Source organism: Coccinella septempunctata, chromosome 2 (assembly GCF_907165205.1).
Source record: "Coccinella septempunctata chromosome 2, icCocSept1.1, whole genome shotgun sequence".
In the NCBI taxonomy this organism is placed as follows: Eukaryota; Metazoa; Arthropoda; class Insecta; order Coleoptera; family Coccinellidae; genus Coccinella; species Coccinella septempunctata.
This window is the reverse complement of record NC_058190.1, coordinates 23,520,800-23,544,320: the sequence shown is the minus strand read 5'-3', so window position 1 is coordinate 23,544,320 and position 23,521 is coordinate 23,520,800. Positions and strand designations below refer to the sequence as shown.

General features: G+C 34.5%; 1 protein-coding gene across 2 annotated transcripts in view; it reads left to right on the top strand.

The window, feature by feature from the left end:
* Positions 1-23,521, top strand: part of LOC123308728 (S phase cyclin A-associated protein in the endoplasmic reticulum) — a 140,526-nt gene that overhangs the window by 101,709 nt on the left and 15,296 nt on the right. For both annotated transcript variants that reach the window (XM_044891518.1, XM_044891519.1), the window contains 3 exons: positions 685-850; positions 3,044-3,235; positions 15,718-15,906. In XM_044891518.1, the coding sequence (XP_044747453.1) occupies positions 685-850; positions 3,044-3,235; positions 15,718-15,906 (547 nt within the window). The remainder of the gene's footprint in view (positions 1-684; positions 851-3,043; positions 3,236-15,717; positions 15,907-23,521) is intronic.

The following is a 23,521-nucleotide window of genomic DNA, read 5'->3' as shown; positions in this document are numbered from 1 at the left end:
AGAGTTCGCTAATCTGATAAGGTATGTGAATTATGGACGTGAGAGCTGAAACAGTTGGCTTTTTCTATTCCGCCACTTCTTCAGTAATCAGGTTATAAATGTGTCATGTGCGTAGGTACTCTGTGTCCCATCTCTGAAATTCTGATACTATTTCTTCATTAGTGTCGTTCTTTTTGGTCTGTAATGGTTGATAAATTGAATGAACGATGATGAAAAAATTGTGATGCTCTTCCAGTCTGTTTTTTCAAGAATAAAACGGAGCAGCACTTTTATTTAAATTAAGAAAATTGAATTAGGCCCACATACTGAACAGTTCACCTTGTTGATTGAACGATAGTCTGGGAGGTGCTTGTATGTCATTGTGTTCTGTGAATTGTTATAGAATTTTTCAAGTTGGAAAAATCACAGAGATATTAGCAAATTTATAACTTAAATACTCATCAACGGCGGAGAAACTTACATTAAATAAAGATATTGTATATGTTCTGCAATTTACTTTCGTTGATTTTTGGCAGAAGTAATATAGTTTTTTATTCGAAGCGCACGGAATTCTCATTTACCATTCGTTTGTTTCACAGCATCAGTGCCATAATTATCTTATGTGGTTCAACTACATGGTTTAATTTTCATTCAAATTTTTATCAATTGTATTTATATTTAATGATTTCAATCTTTACATTGCAGTTTTGCAGTCTGTGTTGGGGTAGTTGAACAGCTATCGAAATGTTGCTTAGCAGTCAGAGGTCCCGTTCATGATGTCGCTTCAGCTTGTGCCTTCCTTCTAGCAACCCTCAAATTCTTGGCGGCTCTAGCCAGAAATTGCCCTGAGGACTCGGACCCCACTCATTTGGTAAGTAAAAGTCAATTCCATAATTAATTTAAAGCTCCTTTTAGCCCTACAGAAAAAAACCTTATGGAGCTTTAAAATTGATTATGAAACTGGCAGTACAATATTCTTCTCACTTTTCCGACATACATATATCACTTTTCCGTCTAGCAAATGTAATTTCAGCATTGAAAAGGGGTTTTGAAAATGAATTAGATTGAACCTTTTAATATATTTTGTGTGACAGAATCATAAAAAACTAATTAAAATTGTCAATATTTGTAGGAACATTGGATTCATGACTGGCTTATTATGGTTGAAGTTAAATCACGGTCGATTATGGTTTTTTTAAGTTTAAAATATGTCGGTACTCTTGAGTTAATATTGGGTTCTCTTCATGCCCTTTTTCTCGCTTCAGTGACCCGCTTATGTAAAGCACACTGGTGCCCTTATATGTTTACTTTAATGAAGTTGTTCATCAATTTTTTCACAGATATCATAGACCTCCTATTACACCAAACTACTTTGCAACTTTTCACTTTGCACTTTTCAAATTAATTACGTTGCACGAAAAGCATTCAGAATTGAAAAGAGCAAAGTGAAAAGTCAAGTTCAAAGTGAGAAGTACTTCGCAGAACTGATCGTATTCTGTTGCACCAAAAGATGAACTTTTCGAATCAAATGTTAGATAGGACAAATTTGTCAAATTGAACCAAAGGTGATCGAAGCTCTCTGCAAATTGTGATAGTCTTAATATGATCCATGAAATTTTATTTTCGAGCAATGAAAGTGACTCAGAACAGTTTGGAAATAGATAGATACATATGTATTCATCCTTTAAGACATTGATTTATATATGGGACAAGTCAAAAATTTAATTTTTTCTAAGATATAACAATAATAATCATGGACACTATAAAAACAATGTTTCAGTAACAAATCCTTAACTACCATTTTGAATTCATTTTTTGAAGACATTGTATGTAACGCGGAATGTGATTGGAAAGTTTGACACCTTGATAAAATGGAGACATTTCGAATTTCGCAGCTTTATGCATAGGGAAATATAATTGGTACTTTTTTCTCGTATTATGAGAATGGAAACTAGAAAGTTTCACAATACTGTCCTCATTTTCTTTCACATACATAAGACACCTGAAAATAATAACCGATCCAACTTTTAAGTGCAGATTGTTTGGTGGAAGAAATAAACTAAAAATAGAGCCTAAAATTATGCCGAACTTGTGAGATATTACTTCATATCAAATATAGACATTGCCCACAAGTCAATATCTCGGCTATAAGCTTCTTTCAAGGCTCTACATATAAGATTCTGGAATGTATAGTTGAAGGGACAAAAATTCATAGAAAATTGTTCTTTTTCCCTAAGGGTATTGGTATTAAGGCCAATTCTCTCAAGTACATAAGTGAAACTATTCAATGTTTTGTATACAAACATCAAATCAAAGTTTTTCTTCTATCAACAAGAATAATCTCAACATATCATAAATAAGTTCATCATAATTAATATCTGAACCTAGAATATGAAGTTTGAAAGTAGTCCACTTTTTTGCACTCCTTCTAGACTGTTTATATGTAAATCATACAATGGTGACCATACTACAGTAGCATATTCCAATAATCATCTTACATGAGCTATGTATACTAATGCAATTGCCTGAGTATATTTAAAGCCATTATTTTTCTCTTGATAAAACCTAACATTCTCAATGGTCTTCTACACAGGGTGTATTTGAAGGTGAGGCTTTTTTTTCAACAGAAGGTAGAACTGACCAAAATAAAGCGTAACATACAACAAAAATGAATCTTCCTTAAATGACAGCAAATTCATCTTTTTTACCTATGAAGGTGCGCATTAGGGAACGCAACGTCTCCCAGCTATCAGAGGTCATATATTGAAGAATCAGCCTTCCTCAAATTCTTGTACTATTTGTTTTGGCGAGTGCAACTCCTTAAAACTATTCAAAAGTATAGTATAAACCAGAAAACTATGCCTTGAATTGAATATCCACTTAATGGCATCAGCTCAGTTCTGTCTTCACAGATTAACTCACTTCATCAAATTGTTTTTGATTCATTCAGAACAGAATAAAACTTTATGATTTCTCTTCGATACTTCTTACTAGAACTCTGTATGGCTGTAACTGTCTTTCAGTTTTCAAAGAAAGTATTATATTTAGCAAATATATTTTTCAGGTTGGCGTCCTTCACGGCACTGAATTGCTCGGCTGTGTTTCAATGCTGTATGGATCATTGCTTCCTCCTGACTCGACGCCGAGGAGCGAAGGACAACCTCCTCCGGTGATTCCAACTATGTGTCTGAAACTAGCTCATATGACATTCTTTTTCTTGAAACGGATCGCAGAGTTAGACCTCAAAAAATTCCAAGTGAGTATCTCCTTTCATGAATTATTTTACTGACTGAAACGATTGGCTACCTGTAAGTCAGTAATTTGTTTGTTGAAGCTATCTTCTCACGTTGTCAGATTACCCTGTTATGAGTAACATTAATGACAAAAACGTTTTTCTCAAGATTATGCGGGTTGAACTATTCAACCCAAATGAGAACAAACAACGCAAAATACTCAAAACGTGCAACGATTTTTCATGAATTCTGTGATCTGATGTGCATCTCAGTACCCAATATCACTAGGCAAAAGAAGAGCCAACAAGATAGGCAAAAGAAGAGCCAATAAGATAAGCGAAGAAAGGACCTAAGAAATCTGACGCAATTTGAAGCTTCGAAGATCTAAACAATTTTTTTAACCCCAAAATTATATTTTCCTCTGAATTGATGATGGGGATAACATGTTTCAGCTAAGGGATTCCATGCATCTCCTTAGCTTGACAAATGCTTCTGTCTGTTGGGGGAACATTTGGCCGCTGCAAATAGGCTGGAAACAGTTTTCTGTTTTTCTGTAAATAATCGTAATAGGTTGTTTTGATATATTTGATATACCAGCAATATTTAATATACCATCATAGCATACACATTTCACTTTTCCGTTACTTACATATCATTCACAGAATTTTCAGAACCACAATTAAATAAATCAATAATAAGAATCAATTCAGATGCATACCACCCGCTGATATCAATATCAATAAGTGCTACGGTCTGAATTGAAATAGCCAATTTGCCATCGTCAAATGGTTTCGGTCTCATTTGACCTCGTCAGAGCAACATAGCTTTTTCTCCGATGGAGAACGTTTGGAATTGATGGTGTAACTGTATAGTACTCAGTAGCGCGCAGTGTTACTGGATAGTACTCAGTAGCGCTTGCCAATATTGAATAAGGGTCCATCAAATCGAAACGTTCTCCATCAGAGAAAAAGCTATGTGCTCTGACGAGGTCAATTGAGACTGAAATCATGGTCAGCATCTGCTTAATCTTAAATTGGCTAGTTCAATTAAAATCGTAGCACTTGCTGATATTTATATCAGCGGGTGGTTGCATCTGAATTAATTATTATTATTGTATTCATTGCCTCACTGTTTAGGCGTGATCCTTCTTCATATAAAAAAAACCTTACAGAGGTATACAAGACCTGCATGTTAGCCCGTCAGAATAGTTTCTTTATGCTTTTGTTATGATTTCTTCATGACACTTCTTCTTCTTATTCTTCTAACTTCCAGGTTAGGCCTAAGGCCTGTTCTTCCATCGAATGAATTCATCTCATCCCAGGTCGATGTCCTCTTTCTAGGACGACCAACACTTTGCCTCCCACTTGATGACTTATCTCTTGCAATTCTCACCAATCTGTCCTCCGTCATTCGTCCAATGTGCCGGTTCCATTCCACTTTCCCTTTGTCTTACATGCTCTTCTGATGTTTTCACCCCGTTCTCTAACTCTCAATGTTTCGCCTGTTATTCGTCTTAGAATCCGTATTTCTGTAGTCTCCAAGAGTTGTCTAGTTTTGGATGTGTCTGGTCTCGTCTCCGCGGTGTATGTCATGAAGGTCTGATGGTCGTCTTGTAAATGCGGGTCTTCGCACAGAAAATTTTATCTGCTTCGGGGCATTCAAAATAAAAATCAATGAATGACCGAATCACATGTTACCAGTTTTAATAATTACATTTCCAATTTCCTTGATAAAGTAAAAAACTTAACCCTCTAATGCTCATTTTTTTTTTTTTTTTTTTATTTCCGTATAGTTTCAAGTTAGCTTATGTATAACCTACATCTTTTTTTCGCAAATAGTTAAATGATTTACATTAGCACCTGTTCTCACAAAATGAACCTATACTGAATGCAGATATGGGCAGTTGAACTAAACTGCTCACAGGGAATAATTTTTTATCCACTTATATGCAACCAGTCTCAAGGCGGAATTGGGTATTATAATAATAATAATAATAATATTTATTTTCATAATCGAATTCATTACGAAAAGAAAATTGCATCCGGGTTAATTTCGGAAAATCCATTTGATTTGATCCACAGCTCTCCACCATGCAATTATTTTCGAACGATATTTAAAAAAAATTCAATAATCAGCAAATAGAACGAGCTAGATAAACAGAAGGCGGTACGAGAATCAAAACATTCAAAACCTCTTTGATCAAAATGGTCATCTGAAATCTTACAAAATTTCATATATGTTTCTGCAAATAACCCTCGAATATATATTCTAACCAGTCTTAGGGTCTTAAAAACACATTTGAAACACAGATGGCGCTCACATCGCTTTAGTCGCCTAGTTTCCCATTTTTCTACTCTATAATCTTTGGTTGGAATATAGGAGAAGAGTTTCGGTGGGGATATCTCGCTCTTTTAACAGATGGCAGACCTAACTTGCGGCCATTTTTTCACAGGCAGCCATATATCATCATATTCGAAAAAAAATTAGCTTTAATTTGATATCAAAAACATCCGTGTACGTCATGAACGTAGAAATACATCGAAATGTTACCTGCTTACACCTGGCTGCGAGGTAGTTGCGGCCGAGTGTGCCACGGCAGCTATGGATTTTAGTATTCTTTACAGGCATTGCTATGATGTGGATGATATTTTATTTCAAAACGGAGTGAAAGAAATTTCTCTTGGAATATTGATTAACATTAATTTAATTAAAATTACTTGCGGCCACTTTTGACAGGCTGCGGTGTTATCAGTGTATTCTCCTATCCATAAACGTATGTAAAAATGTGTGTTTGTCTCTGTACGCAATGAACGTAGTAATTCTGCAGCGGGATCTCGTAGTATCTGTATTAGATGGCTAGATAGAAAATTTTCTCTGAATGGAGCATGGGTCTCAGACGATACCAATCTGGTTATGTGTTTTATCAATTGTGGATTGGCACAAGTTTAACATGCGCTTCGAAGACTTCCATCAATTAGTGTGTTGGTAAAATGAAAACAGAAAGGTTCAACTTTACAAGAAGTTGCCAACTGTTTCCGGGTTTCGAAAAGTGTAAATAGTGGAGTGTGAAAGTGCTTAATATTCTCATCTACGTGAAAGAGCAAGAGCTACAACCGTCGCACAAGATCGACTTATACAGCCAACTGCACGACGAAATCCTTTCTTCAGAGAATCTCGAATTAATAGATCATTCTGGCAAACTAACGGTAAAACAGTTTCTGGTTAAACAATCTGGAATAAAATTTTAATTCACAATTTCCATTTTCAACAGTTTTGTGAAAAAGGAGATAAATGCTGGAAAAATTACTCTTACAGGGTCCTTAATAGTAGGGAGCCTTTTGCGACTCTTGTCACTTCTTCTAAGTGTTTTCAGTTCTCGAAACACTCTTTCTCTATGCTCGGTGCAGATCTGATTATTTTCTCCACTTCCTTCATGGTTCACCTTATTCCACTCGAGGCTTGCGGGCCTTCAGATCTATTACATGACAGATTAGTCTTGTCTTAATTTTTGCTATTACGTATATCATATCAGCTGCGAAGGCCAGAATGACCTAATTCCACCCTCAATGCGACTTTGCATTTTTCGTTCTTTGAAACAGCCCCTCCCGAAAGAAAAACGATAACCCGGTGGTAATATCTTCGGCAAACTTATACCGATAATCACTTCTATACGTATCAGCGATATTTGCACAATCAGGAACATCCGGCCCGATTTGTTTATCTCCACCCCACGATACGCTGCCGCAAAGGTACACAAGGAAAATGCGGGGCGGTTGAGTTTTAATTGAATCAGCAACGTTTCAATTGAAAATTAGCTTTATGTCGATTCCGGGGCGAGTTAATTTGCGGCCGTTCCCGGGAGATTCGTAACCGGGAAGATCTTGTGTGCACAGCGCACACAGAATACACACACATTATACGAACACACTCGCCGCATTTCTATTTGTTTTCTAACGTCGATGGTGGTTGCTGGTAGCATTTTCGAAATTGGGCAAATAACATACCGTGTAGTTATCTCTTTTACAACATTAATCTATCGATTTTTTTCTTACGCTTTCCATTCATGAATACAGGGTGTTTTCAAAGGTGAGGCTTTTTATTGACAGAAAGTAGAAGTCATCAAAATAAGTCATTTCACCAAATTTTATATAAAATATTCGGGATGGCTGAGCCACAACCCCTAGAATTTCGACGAAATTTCATTACATTCCGAGTACGGGATTGTGAGAGGTGATTCCGGTATCGGAAAAACGAAACAAAATATAAACATATAGCTTGATAATGAATGGTTCAGTACATCTGAGTCTATCTGATTAGTTATTGCATCAGGTCACTTGAATCTTGGTAACGTGCGTTTTGGAATGAAAACAGTGTAAAAAATTGAGATAGTTCATTGAATGTACTTATGTTGACGAAGTGCTTTTATTGTTACTCTATTTCACCCCATCTTTACAAAGATGGTTGGAGGCTTCGAACAAGGAGGTTGTGATGACTTTTATGAAAAATTTTATGAACAATTTAGACGAATATTATGGTTGTATTCTAATACGAATTAAACAGAAGGGAGTTTTTGAAAAACAATTATTGGACTATACGAACATCAGACATTATTTTTAGTAAATTTTATTTCGAATTGCAGTTGATTTCAATAAGTAATTCTCTTGTTGTAATCTTAATTGGCAATTTTAATTGTCATCCCTCTAAAGAATTTCGGATACGATCAGACAAGAGCCGTCATTTTACCTTAGGGGTAACAATTTTACTTTTTCAATTATGGGTTTTGTTGGTGTTGTTGTGATTCTTATGATTTTTGTATAAAACATTCTGTGGTCTCTGATTTCAAACTGGAAATGAAAATAAAAATTTGAAAGTGTCTGAAGGACCACTCGATTGCTAGAGAACAGCTGATGGACTCTTTTTGAATTCATTTGATGATAAGGTAACTGAAAATTGCTTAATGGGCGAAAAAAATGAAAATGAAAAAAAACGACAATAAAGGTACGACTTACCTATTGTGTGACGTGGAGAGACGAGTTGGCCAGCTTTAAGAAGAACATCCAAAAGTGGGTCCACTCTCGAACTTATTTTTAACAGCGAGAAATACTTCATTGCGTAAATTGTATAAAATGCGACAAAATCGAACACAGATTTCTAGCGAAGTCTGCGTTGATACTGGTACAGGTGTGCATCTCTCCTCTTCAGTGAACTGTCAAACCTTTATCTTGCAGTCTCTGTTTCTATGTATTAACAATCAATGTCAAACAAAAACTACAATTCAGAATATTTTCGAAAATTGATTTTTCGTCTGATGAAGGAGTCTGATATAGACTCCGAAACGTTACAACATAAAATTATAATTTCAACGTTCTTTATTTTCAGTTCATTGTCAGGCACCAATTTTTTCTAGTTAATTTGCTCCTGACAAATTAGTGCAAGAATTTACGCAGGAGCAAATGGTTTATTTCATTTTTAATTGATTTTGTTTCAGAAATTGGTAGTGAGAACCTTAAAAAGTTTATTAAGAAAAATAATAACTCCCAAATACCCTTGAAAAATTAATATTGGTAAAAGTACCAAAAAGGTGCACATAGATGCACAAAACTAAATATTACTTTATACATATACAACGTGTCCCAAAATTCAACGATAAGCCGGCGCCGTAGGGTGTTCATGGTCATGACTACTTCAGGAAAAATAAGAAGAAAAGTCCAACTCAATTTTTATTTAATTACAGAATAACTTATGAAATTTTTCGAAAATTAACACTCTTCATAATATTTTAAGCTACCACGGCCACAATTTTTCAATTATCGGCAACTTGAGTGATACTGCTGCCCTCCAGAATTCCTAAAACTGCCACAATCCTCATAGTTTTCACACAAAAAATAATCAAAATATGTTTTTCCCATAAAATTTCCAAAGATTTTTTCGTTGAGCCTATTTTTTCTCATTGTTTTGTGAAAAAAGTATGGACATTATGGCGACAATTTTTTTAAAAATTCACAGTTCTGTGAATTTTCAAAAATAGTATAATAATCCAAGAAAACATGTCGAAAAAAAAATATGTGTACCATTTCTTAGAAAGACTAAATTACTTAATTGTTCTCGTTCATTGTGACAATTTTTATTATCTGCCGAAAAAAGATTGTGTAGTCATTTTTTGGAATTTCAATGGGACACGTGTGTAATTGATAAAATTTAGAAATTAAAGAGAGAAAGATAGCGAGAGATACACCTTAAAGAAGGATAGTAGATGTTCTTTGTTAATTAGAATAGCGCTGATAAAGAAGTTCCTATTCTCGGCAAAGTCAGTACCAATGTATTATTATTCTGTGGTCAGTTTTGCTCCTTTGTTTTTCTTAATGGTTTATTGAACTGGATTTACGTCATCTGCAAACTAAACTGACCTGGCATTACTTTGGATTGTGATTGTGTTTTGTGAAATGGACCTTCGACATATTCTGGACAGTACTACTTAAGTTGACGATACAAAAAATAACAAAAATTTTTGAAAAATTGTGTCCGTGGTAACTTAAAATATTGTGAAGGGTGTTAATTTTCGAAGAATTTCATAGGTTGTAATTAAATGAAAAGTTGAGATGGATTTTTTCTCTTATTTTTCCTGAAGTAGTTAGAACCATGTCCACCCCACCGCGCCAGCTTATCATTGAATTTCGGGACACGTTGTATATAAAAAAAATAAATATACTATAGGGAGTATAAAAACTTGTTCAATTGATGTGGTCCATACTTGATGAGAATCCATAATGTAGTTGCAAATAGGAAATATTATTTTCACAAAAATTGAGGTTTTAAACTTTCATCCTCAGGAGGATGAAGGTAATCAGTTCACCTTCACCGACCTGAAGATCTGCGAAAACTATATAATCTTCTTCACTCAACTTTTCTTATTTTACTTCACTTCACACATCTTTACTTTATCTAACTTCACTTAATTTCTCTTCTCTAGCCTGTTCTTTCCTCCACTCCTCTCCAGCTTTTTCCACTGTAGGTACTCCACCCCACTCAACTGGACTACTCCATTCTACTCTATTCCACTATAATCCACCCTTCTCTACCCTACCAAATCCTACTATACTCTACTTCACACTCATTTCTGTAGTCTGAAATCTTTCTTAAGAAGTCTCCTTTCCAACAATCAAAATCTAGTGAAAATCGACCCCAGACAAACAGGCAGAAAGATCTTTAGACTTTGGGTTTTTTACCCACAAACTAAATATAATATACATAATAATAATTCAGATATTCGAAAATTACAGACAATCCAAATTCCATTCATTAATCATTAGTACAATTTGAAGTTTTATGATCATAAATGAGTATCATAGCTGATTTGTGTGTCTCTAAGCGTGAGCTAAATTCCATAATAGCTATAATATTCGTGTAGAATATAGATATTAATATCAATATCTTAACACTCGGCACAGCACCTGATACTTTAAAACTATATGTATAGGAATAATTCTATTTTCCTAGTAGTGTCGTGGTCCTTATCAATTGAGTTTTTAGTGAATGCACCAGAGATGTCTTTATGTATGTGGTTAGAACCAAGAAGTTTGATGGACCAGCGACTTAATCAGAAATGGTTTGAAGATAACAACTTATTTTCATTATTTCGTCTATTCCGAAAAATCAAGCTCGTGAGATTAATTTCTATAATAATGTGTAGAACCACAAAAACTCCTAGAATTTGTACCATTCTTTACTACTGAATGTATTTAGGACATTATCCGTCGATAACTTTTCTCATTGATAAAGTTATCGTCCAACTGCAAAGTTAGCTCATCCTATGCGTTCATAATGATTCCCTCCAGATCTCTGCCGACGACTTCTGTATTGAATCTTGCTTATTAACCAAACCCACGAAATTGAATTTCAGCAGTCGCGTGCGGATACTTCTGTCAGGGTTTCCCACACACATGATACCGCTGGGACTCCGTCCCATGGGTCTCTTGTGCTTGCGGCCTCTATCTATTCTTTCGTTTTGGTCGGGTGGGATGAAGTTACCCTCGCGCCCTCCCTTAGATGTCTCAATTGGTTTATTTATATCCATCCTCGTGGTTTGTCAACAGTATTGGTTATAATTTCTGCTTCAGCTATAATAGAAAAATTTCTTGTTCAATTATTTATGGCCCGATAACGAAGTGAATTCCCATTTCCATTTATAGTGATAAGCCAAAATAATGATTCAATTATCAAAAAATTGCAACCTATGCATTTACTTCTGGACTAGCTTCAGAGTCCCAATATAAGTATCCTAGGTTTTCACCTTAGGATGAGTTGTGCATTAGTAACTGAGGGGGCTGAAATGGGACCAAACCAATAATGGTTGATTTGAAAGTTTTAGAACATTGAATTCTGCTTTTAATGAGACCAAAGACATATATTTTCGTTAAATAGAACTAGTATCGTCCGTAATGATATATTGATGATGAAAGTGAAGTCTAAAAAAGTAATTGATCATTGTTGTCTGTTCACCAAGAACAAATTATCAAAAAAAAACACAAGACAAATCTTATGGCGATAGCGACCTATGATACATTTTTTAAATCAGCTAAAAAATTGCAGCAAGATGAAAGAACTTTCAACTACAGTTGCTATAGTTGAAATAGCTATAGCTTAATTTTGAAAAATCAGAAATCCCTGTCGTAGCTCGAAAATGACTGGATCAAAAAATTTGATAATATAATATTCAAATTTCTCATAAAAAAGTGCCTGTAGAATGTAACAACGGATTTCGAAAATATGTTCAAACAAGCGAGTTATTCAGCTTCATTGAAAATGACAATTTCTCAATTTTCGTTTATAACTCAAAATCTATGAACGTTAGGCTGGATCTGTTTTCAGTTTTGGATTAGTCAAGAAAATAGAGCTCAAGTATGTGTCGTCTGTTTTCTTCTATCTGCTATAGCAGATAGAAGGGATCTGTAGAACTCTGTAGACAACGAATTTGGCCCACCCTGTACAGTTATTTGCAACCAAAACTTGACGAATATATTCTAGAGCTTGTCGGTAAAAACATTACCTTAAATACTGGCATCATTTAAATTTTGTTAATAATTCTGAACCATCAAAAAATAGGAGAATGCAAACGGAGGGACAAGATATCAAAAAATAAACTTATTTTCACCAAAACCTGTTACAGAAACAACAAACTACTCTGAAATACATCTCTTTGATTTTCGCGTGCAAGATCAATAAAAATTATCATGGGTAATGAATGAATTGCACAAGCTCTAATGCTAATAAGAAGGGAGAGTTGCTCTTCCTAGAAGGATATTCCGCCGAGTTTACAATACCAAAAATATTTTAATGATATAATCCATAAACAAATTGTGAAATCGTTAAAGATTCAAATCCATTTGGGTAGAACAAACCTCAAATCAGAATTAATACCGAAAAATCGGTAGATTCGAGACAACAGGTCAGGGGGCCCAGGACTACTACAAGATAAGAGAGCCCAAAAAAAGTCCTACTTTTCAGATTTCTTTATTATTATTGTTAATACAGTGTGGTCCAACGAAAACTTCGAAAACGACAATTCCTGATTCGAGGAGAAATAACTTTTCCACTCTTTGCATCCCCGTATCTGGGGTGAGCAAAACTCCTTGATTTTGAATAGGGATGGGGGTAGGGGTGTTACGATAACTAATTTTGAATATCGTATCGAGTTCTATCTGCGCGGAAAAGTACTTAATTTTGTGATTAATTCATTAAATGCACTAAAGGGGCACCATTCTCTTGCATGCAGTAATCTAAGTTTTGCAGAAAACGTCCACGTACATTACTCAAGATTTCTGGTCTAATTTGACGGCATTCATTAATGATCCTAGTTCGCAAATCATCCAGTGACTCAGGCTTGGTAGTGTAAATCTTGGATTTCAGTTGACCCTATAAGAAAAACTCCAGTGGATCCAGATCAGGTGATCTGGGTGGCCACTCAATATATCTCCTTCTTCCAATCCAGGCGTGAGGAAAATTTTCATCTAAGAATTGGAATGAGGTGGTGCGCCATCTTGTTGGAAAATTATCTTTTGATGGTCTTCTGCATTCTCCAATACTTGCTGGATGAATAGCGTTCTGCAATAGATCTAAAGGAAATGGGCAGTGAAATTACCGGGTATAAAAAGGGCCGCTTATGTGATTTCAATAAATACCCTCCAAAATATATGACTTTTGGGGAAGCTTTGGTTTTTTTTTTCGAAATACATATCTGGTTTAGTAAATTTCTACCTAGGATATTGTTACTAAGGCTCATACCACGAGGGAAGTCGTAGAGGTGAAAGATGTAGAACAGTTATTTGGCTTTTATTCATTATATAGAACGAAGTCCTTTGTCCAGTAGGTCTCGAGTTATCTCGAAAAGTTCGGAAAATTGGATTTTTTGATAAATGGAAGTCGTGACAGATCTTTTTAGGCCATAGCTAAAAAGAGTTCAACTCAGTCCAACTAGGTATATACAAACTAATGGTCCATTGAAATTTCAATCCTCCATTAAACGAGGTAAGTACTCCGTACTTTAATGGAGGATTGAAATTTTATTGAACTATATATAAAATTTCAATCCTCCATTAAACGAGGTAAGTACTCCGTACTTTAATGGAGGATTGAAATTTTATTGAACTATCAAATTCTAATTGCCTTTCCTGCAAAGCGATATATGTAATTTGGCAGCAATTTTGACACCTATTTTTCACTTATTTTCTGTTGTCATTTTATGAGCATGCAATGCAATAAATACAGTCTGCTGTATACTATCAGCTTCAATGAGTAGCCTTTTTTTCTTGAGTAAATAGATGAACAATCCGATTTTCCCAACTTTTAATTTTTTTGAGATAGCTCAAGATCTATAAGACGAAAGGACTTGATTTTTTACTCAAATGAGAGCCAAATAAAATTGTACAACTTTCTTTCTCATGACTTCCTTCGTGGGATGAGTATTACATAGTGTCAATATTGTTTCCAAAAACGGAAATGTCGGAAGTTTTGAAAAAACAGCCAATTTTTGAAGTCCAATTTCTCTGTATCTACTAGACCTACAGAGCTCCCATTAAGTTTCAATTATACTAAAGTTCATATACTTCAGAAAAGCTAAGAGAGGCCTTTCTTGAAAAAAGCAACTTGTCACAAGTGATAAGCTGAAAACTGGAACAGGTCCAAAAATTTTGAGGTTTTTTTTGGCTACAACAAATTTTTCCAGGGGATTTCGAAGTTGCAAAATTGGTATTATACTGCTCAAACATATCGTTACATACCAAAAATTCAGCTTCCTGCAATTTTTTCGGACCTACGCCTATGGCACTTTTTGTAACTCAGCGCCTGATCTATTACTATTTTCATTACTGTCTCAATTTTCTACATTTTTTTTTTCACCTTAAATTGCACGATACAACAATTCTTTCAAGTGATCTGATGCAACTAATACGATAAACTTGGAAGTACCGAATCATTCATTGTCAAACCATATGTTCATGTTTTGCTTCGTTTTTCCGATGGCAGAGTCACCTTCCACAGTCCCGTCCTTAAAATTCAATGAAATTTTGTCGAACTTCTAAGGTTTGTGGCTCAGCCATCTTGAATATTTTATATAGACAATTTTTGGTGAAATGACTTAATTTGATGACATCTACCTTCTGTAAAAAAAAAGCCTCACCTTTGAAAACACCCTGTGTATATTTTTGAGAAGCTTATATTTTTGTATGAGGGTACATATTCAAGATAAATAAAGATATCGCGATGCGGTTTCCACTAATTTCTAAAGAGGAGCCCAGGACTCTTTTCAACATTTATCACTATTCTAACCAAAATCAAGCAATATGGGATATCCTGTACATAAAAGTTCATGAAAGACACCTATAATAATTTGAAAGTTAGAATCAGGGTATATAAGTTCTCTTTGATACCTTAAGTCGCTACAGAAATGAATCGTAGGAATCAACTTTGACGAAAATAGAGAAGACCTTCAAGCAAATTAGGGAAAACAGAACAATTGTGGGAAAATCTTTTCAAAATATTCTAAAACTTGCATGTTAATACATTCAGAAATTTTTTTTACAGCAATGCATTTATATGCGAAATTAATTGTTGTGATGAAAGGATGGAGAGTGTGCAGTACATAAATAAGTATAACTATTAAAATAATAATATGAACAAGGATTAATTATTATTAATTCCGAGGAGTTTTCTTCCTAGATGGTAGATAAAATGCTCTGTTGAGTTCAAATAAGATCGAAATCATAGTCAGCACGATGGTCCTTCAGTTGTCTTCCAGAGCATAGTGTGTGGTTAGTTCGATTCACGTTGATATTTTTATAAGCGGGTGTTTTTTGTCTGAATTACAGTAGTATTCTTGTACATATTGCTCTGAGGAGAAACTATCTTTTTTTGTGATAATAATTATTTCAATAATGTTAAATTATTATTTCCAAATGTCTACCGACCGCTAGCCGTTAGCATTTCTTAATTTATGAATTCGAATTTCCAGGAGGTACTGGGTGCTGAAGGCATTTCACTTCAATTCCGCCATATTGCTAGTCATCTTATCTGGAGTTGTGCATCTACCAACATAACCGAAGAAGATGAAAAGGGTTCAGAAGAAAATTTGAGCCAGACTCTGCTACATGAGGTTATTGTCGTTACTGGATACTTCGCTGTAAATAATTATGACAATCAGGTAAGATTGCTGTTTATGTTATTACACAACAATAAATAAAATAAATGGGTGAAAGAATACAAAAATAAGATTTGAGAGTTATCTGGATCGAATCTTCTTTTAAGGATCCTCTCTATCTTCAAAGCTGGTGTAGTTTCCGATTTCTTAGGTTTGTCTAAATCTTACATATGTTCAGATTCTTCGTCAACATACACATCTAATTTTCCGTATGCATTGAATGACGCGTTTCTTTCACGTCCAAGTTCTTCTCAATCACTTATATTCTCGTACGGTTGTGTTTCAGTATCGGAACAAATTTCGAAAAAATCGGTTTTTTGAATTTTTCACCATGAATTTGAGGTCATGTCATAAGTTTATAGATATGGTAATTATCTGCAACTCCCACCTTCAAACTTTTTCGCTTTTTTAGTTTTGCCGGAAATCGTTAAGATCAGTGATATATTAACTCTAGTCTATTATTATTTTATTTTTCGATTCTTGTACTCATGAATATTCATTCACCATAGTGTACTTCCTGAGTTCTTATGACAATTTGGATGGTCCTGAGAATTTCGAAAAAATTTTAGAATTTTTTTTTTCAAATCATGTTGCAGTCACGACAAAACTATATAGGTGACCAATTAGTTCAATACTAGGATAAAGTTCCTCTGACAATTTGTCAAACTACTGGTGGACCACCAAAAAAGTTCTGGAATCAAAGGGGTCACCGTTCCACATAAATATCTATCTGTAGATTTTCAAAGGGATTGGTGTGCCATAAACGTGTCTTTTTCAAATAAAGCCGTCTATACAGAGTGAGTTTCTGACGCGTACGAATATTTCAACAGTAGATTCTCGATTTAAAAGATACAGGCTGTTGAAAACCATAAAAAAATCTATTTTCAGTTCTCACAAACGGTTTTAGAGCATTTTATGAATTTCGGAATATAGTATTACATTTATTTTATGAATCTTTTTCGTACACAAGATATCACCCACTTCTTCAAACAAAACCAACTCTTGAAACTAAATTGGACGCTATCTAATGAATATTGAACGTTTTGTAAAATAAAAGTATTTCTCATATTTCATATTCAAAAATTGAAATGTATCTGTGAAATCTGAAAAATTGGGTACTGAGGCTGAATATAACTCTGTTAAAAGATCCATAGATGTGTATTGTCAGAGATTTGGCTAGTTATTCCGTAGAAAAAAATTTTTCTCCAGGGGTGGCACAGCTCATTAAGAAAACTTATCTATTATATCTATATCTTTTTATCAGGGCCTATCAGAAAAAATGGTAGAGGAAAAAATATTTCTTTTGACTTCAAGAATCTACTGTTAAAATATTAGTACGAGTCAAAGACTCCCCTGTAGAATATTATCGATGAGTTATCTTACCATCACACTTTAGTTATTCTCTATGCAATGACCAAGAAACCAAGCTTTCCAACTATTTTGTAACCAATTATCCAGAGATTGCCAATTTCAGAAATTTGATCTGTATAGATATAATCTTTATGTGGTGCTTTCAGACCAGTGTTCATTGTACAACATTAACCTTGTACCTGTAGGCACAGCCGTCTGTAGAGCACATTAGAAGGCTGAGCTATAGGTAAGGAAATCTGAAAATTTAAAATCCAAATGGCAACTCATTATCTCCAGACGACCATATAGGATAGCAAAAAAAAAATGGTTCCCGAAACCACGGTTTCATTCGACACTGAATAATTGATAGCAGCGAGTTGGGTAATTTCCGTCACAAAATACGCGATCGCGTGCCAATATTTAATCAACCTGCCAGGCGATCGTCCGAATAATTTATGCATTTAATATAAAGTCAAATGAAATATTCACGCGCTGGTACGGCGAAGTGAATGTCGCACCGTGTAATTACATATATATAGGCAGATATATGCCATACACCGAAAGCAATTTATAGAAACTTTCAGCCCGAAACCTTTTAGCTGATCGAACTCCGTCCCTGATTGCTTCTTCAATAACTAACTGGTACATACGTTAACCTCTAATCGCTCCATGCGGAGTGGTAAACAGAAAATATTCGATAACTGAAAAAAGTAAGAGAAAAATTTCCAGGAAAACGCTTCGCCTTTCGATCGGTGGGGTTTACTGTCTGTACCATTAAGGGGGAGTTAAACCTCAAGAATATCCATTCAAAAACGGCACTCACTACTTCTCAATTTACGCTTTTAATTTTTCACGTAAAGCCTTGATTTTTTTTATTGAAATTGAAGGACGTCATGATGTCACTCCGCTTTTTTTCCAATTCAGTTGGTTTTTTATGAGAAAAAATCTTTTTCGACGGTTTTTCAATATACAGGAGGGCGTATTGAAGGTGAGGCTTTTTTTCAAGAGAAGGTAGAACTGGCCAAAATGAAGCGTTTCTCCAAAAATCACCTATACAAAACTTTCAAAATGAAAAAGTTGAAAATGATTACTGAAATAGATCCTAATACGACCCTAGACCGTTTGTTGACCATTTTATGAAATGACTCTTTTCGATACCTACTGACAGAAGAGACTTAGGACACAAGTGTGAAAAAAAATATTACTCTAAAATCTCACCAATGAAATTCTTCTAAATTATTCACGAATTTTTTCACAATGGGCCCCACAATCTTCTTGTTCGAACATTCCAACAATCGTCGTAAAAATGGGGAAACATCATAGCACTTTTTCAACATAACTAACATAAACACTTTCAAGAAACTGTCTCGATTTTCTAGATTTTTTCACCCTAAATTGCACGATACAACAATTATGATTCTTTCAAAAGTGATCTGATGCATCTAATCCGATGAACTTGGTACTGAACCATTCATTGTCCAGCCCTATATTTATGTTTAGTTTCGTTTTTGCGATGCCGGAGTCACCTTCCACAGTCGCGTACTTGAAATTCAATGAAATTTTGTCGAATTTCTAGGGGTTGTATCTCAGCCATCTTGGATATTTTATATAGACAATTTTTGGTCAAACGACTTATTTTGATATAAGTTCTACCGTCTGTCAAAAAAAAAAGCCTCACCTTTTAAAACGCCCTGTATTTCGATAAAAATAGCGTCGGGGTTACAACGGCAATTCAATTCTTTATATACAAGTGTTATATGCCAAAATTACGCTGAAATTCAGGAATAACTGAAAATTATTCAATATTCATTATATTACCTCTAGCGTGGTAATTTCTACTTTTAAAATGACACAGTTCGTGATTCAGGCTATTGCTCAAAGATGTGGCATATTTATTTTCCGTATTTGATGATGCTCCTTAACGCGTTCAAAGAAATGTGCCTTTTGGTATAAAATGATTGGGGATTCTATTTCTTTTATTAGAATTTCAATTAGATCATGCACTTACTTGAAAATAATAAGTGATTTTATGAAAGCCCCTCCGCGACTGACATGATCAGTCAATTTTATCACGGAAGGCTTAGTTTTATTCAAAAACTACCATGTGCTTCATTTCATTTGAATCCGCCAAATTCTGACAACGATATCGCCAATGTACAGGATATCCCAAATTGCTTGATTTTGGTTGTTTCTTGTACTTCTAGATATGTAAAGACGTCGATTAGTAGAAACCGTTTCACGACATCTTTATCTGACTCTCTGCTCTAAATCAGCCCAATTTATGACTGGAGTCTTGAAAATTTTATTTTTATATCCCCAAATGAAAAAAGGCAAAGGATTGAGGTCTGGTGATCTTGATGGCCAGAGATTAGGACCACAATTTAAAAAGTGATATTTTCTTGTGATTCCATATCGTTCTTTCATGAAAGTTGTCTTTTATCTTTGAAAAGGCTTCTTTTTGGAAATAATCTAGACCAAACAATTAATCTCGTTCACATTTACTTTTACACACTACTATTTTTCAACTATTCTATTCATATTCTTTTACTATATTAAATAATATGTTCAAGTATTCTTTGTCCACTTCATTCATGAAATAATTGATGAGAGACTCGGCAGTTAGTGATTATTTAACTTTTATGCTTATTTTGCCTTGAAGATATAAGTAATATATCAACATGTACCGGGTGATTCTCTGAGATGGCTCACACCTATAACTTTTTTATTATTGGAGATAGAAAAACGAAATTTGGGGGTTGTGCATTATAGTACAATTTACATTTGTTGACATATACCCCAATTTTCGATTTTTGAATTGGACATTTCAATCGGCAATGACATTTTATGTTCAACAACACTTGTCAATATTCGACGAATATAATCGTTTTGATTTCAATTTTTATTTGGAAAAATAGTGAGTGTGTGGTATCAAATTATTCGTAAGAAAATTATATCTCACATAAATCCGACGAGGCAGCCACTTTCTATTTGGAAAATGAGTTAACTGGAAAAATTCATATTTGCTACTTTTAAATGATTCTTAAAACAACTGTGAAGTCATAAGCCTCAAAGTCGTAGTTTTCCCATGATACTTGATCACGAATAAAGCGATGTACAGGGTGTCTGAGTTCAAGGGTCCCTAATATCTTATTGTAGAAACTAAAGGAGCAAGAAGAAAAAATTAAATACAAAACTTGTCTGTAATCGATTGAACTTTTATTTTTTATAGGACACCTTGATACAGAGTGCTCGGTTTTTTCCCTGTTGGTATCAACTTTCTTATTTAAAATGGAACACCTGTATATATGTAATTTTGGTATGACAATCATGGTCCTATATAGTACCGATTCTGAGATATTCGACTTTTCGATTAATTTAATTAACTAGATTGACTAATGAAAGAGAAAAAAACTCTTTTACTCATAATCAGTACTCGATCCCAATAAAATTAAATTATTTAAATTTTAAAGAAAGACTCAAACAGATACATTTTGCTCAAAATACTCGAGTAGTTGTCGGACAACACAAAAACAAAATCAAAAATACACAATTAGATAAGTTCAAGTTTCCAAAGTTACCATATTCTATCAGCTTAATTAATTAATTGTCGTGGGTTCTTACGGGAAAATGCACCTTTTCGTCCATATTTCTGAAAGTATTCACTTTACAGAAAAAGTTTAAATACATTTTTTGCTCATTTTAACCTGCTCTAAATAATATACGTTGCCATTTGAAAAAATTTAGTTTTGATTGAACTTCTATTTGAATTTTCAACTTCAATTTTGGAAGACCCTGTATATCAGATTGCTAAAAATAGAGATATAACGTATGATCAAATATGTTGACAAGAGCTGGGCAAAATTTGGTTTCGATATATCCATCAGAAAGCTAGTTTCAGCACCTACAGCTGTCAAAATTTTTGGAAAAAGTCGCATATCTCAGAATCGTTGCTATATAGAACCATGATTGTCATACCAAAGTTATCTTAAAATTTGACAAGGAATTCAAAAATGTGATATATAGGGTGTTCCATTTGAAATAAGAAAGTTGATACAAACAGGGGAAAAACGGAGCACCTTGTATTAAGGTGGGTTATAAAAAATAAAAGGCCAATCGATTTTGTATTCAACTTTTTCTTCTAGCTCCTGTAGTTTCCACAATAAGGTATAGGGACACTTTAACCCAGGATTCATGGCATTCTAGAGCGAAAAATTAAAATTGAATTGAAATAAAAATGATTTTATTTGTCAAATATTGACAAGTGAGATGTTGCTGTATTTCGAATGTCATTATCGATCGAAATACGTGAAAATATATAGGATGTCCCATTTGAAAATCGAAAGTTGGGGTCATTTCCAGTAAAACCGGAAGTACGGAAAAGCAAGGAAAAATGTCAAAAGATTCAAATTGAACTATAATACATTATCCCCAAATTTCGTTTTTCTATCTGCAATAAGAAAAAATGTATAGGAGTGAGCGAGTGGGTGAGCCACCTTAGAGAATCACCCGGTATATATTTTTGAAACGTTAATTTTTGTTGGTACGATATGAGATCAAGAAAAAAATTCAAATAGTGTCGTATTTCCAGTGAGAACGTTCCTGTAGAAAGTTTTCATCGTTTTCAGATATTTTCGAGAATAAAGAAGTTATGGCCCATTTTCGAAGTCGATAAAATTTCAAAATTTAGTTATATCTCCAAGACAAATGAAGATATCGTGAAGGGGTTTCCACAAATGGACTTTTCACGAAAATCGAGACTAGGACTCCTCTCTCCTGTCTAGTCTAGAATCACCAGAAACATACAAAATAAAGCAATTTGGGATACCATGTAATGGATTTTGGAGGTCTTGTTGGTCCACCGTCCGGCGTCCGTGACGTTCGTGTTTAAGACTCGAGTTAAGTTTTCTTCATATTTTGACCTCTAGAGAACCACCCTCTGAAATATGAACGTCAAGTCCGGTCATCTCGTTTATTTCAATATAAATAGCGTAACGCGTAACATGACGAAGATTAACTTTGCTAGACTTGAAATATCTAAACACTCTGAACATCACTCCTAAAATAGCAGTTTCACGTCAACAAAGATAAATTCCCCATCTGAAAGCCGAATGAGTGAAATGCCGCGATTAACGTTCGATTGTTCCCGATATCGGAGAATTCCGAAATCAAAACTACCATAAGAGACGTCCCCCGACATTTTCTAGATATGAATGAGGCGCTTTGATTTAGAACAGAGACCTGCGAGATTGTTGGATTATATCAGACCCAATCGAGTTGGCCAGAAATGTTCATTGGCCGGTTGTCTGAAGTCGGCCGACGGAAACAAATTATTATATCGGAGAGAAGGTATGTTATTATGTATAAGAGCTAGAGCGAATGGCGCCACTTACTATCTTAATGTCGACTTGGGCCTATAACCCGGCATCCACGTTGGAATGCATCCTAATACGAGCAATTCGACGTGTCCGATATCTATTCCGAGAAAAACGAATGGGAGTTCGTATTTTTTTTATATCAGAAAGTAATCTTCCAATATATTTTTGGGGGGGCGGAAAGATCATATGTGTGGTTACATCGATGGAAAAAGTTTTTGAGCTAAAAGTTACTATGAGAAGGACTTAATTTTCTGAAACTTTTTAGGATTTTCACCCCCAATCTCTGGAACAAATCGATTAAGAAATTGAAATAACCGATTAACTCCTGCGTAAATTCTTGCACTAATGTGTCAGGAGCAAATCAAATAGAAATTTTTTTTTCCCGAAAATGAAATGAAAAAAAGAACCTTGAAATTATAATTATGTATGGTAACGTTTCGGAGTCTTCATCAGACGAAAATCAATTTCCGAAAATCTTCTGAATTTTAGCTTTTATTTGACATTAATTGTTCTATGTATTAACCCCGAAATGCGGACATTTTCAAAAATTTGTGTTTCTCTTTTGCTTCCAATAGTACTTCGTTAGTAACTATTTGTTTCACAAAATATAAACTTCAATGAGATAATTATACCAGAGACAACCGTGTCTCAGTGACAGTTGTTTCTGATTATACCCTCAAAATTCAAATATAACACCCTCATTTTCAGGAATTCTGTATTTCTGTTTTGCTTCCACTAGTACAACAGTTTATGGGACAAAATATTGTTTTTTCCAACCACTAATGAAAAAATTGCATCTTGAAATTGTGAAGCGTGTAAGAACCAATATGTTAGAAAATTATCAATTTCACTTTCGATAGAAGGTACTCTGTTACTAGATGTTCGACACACAA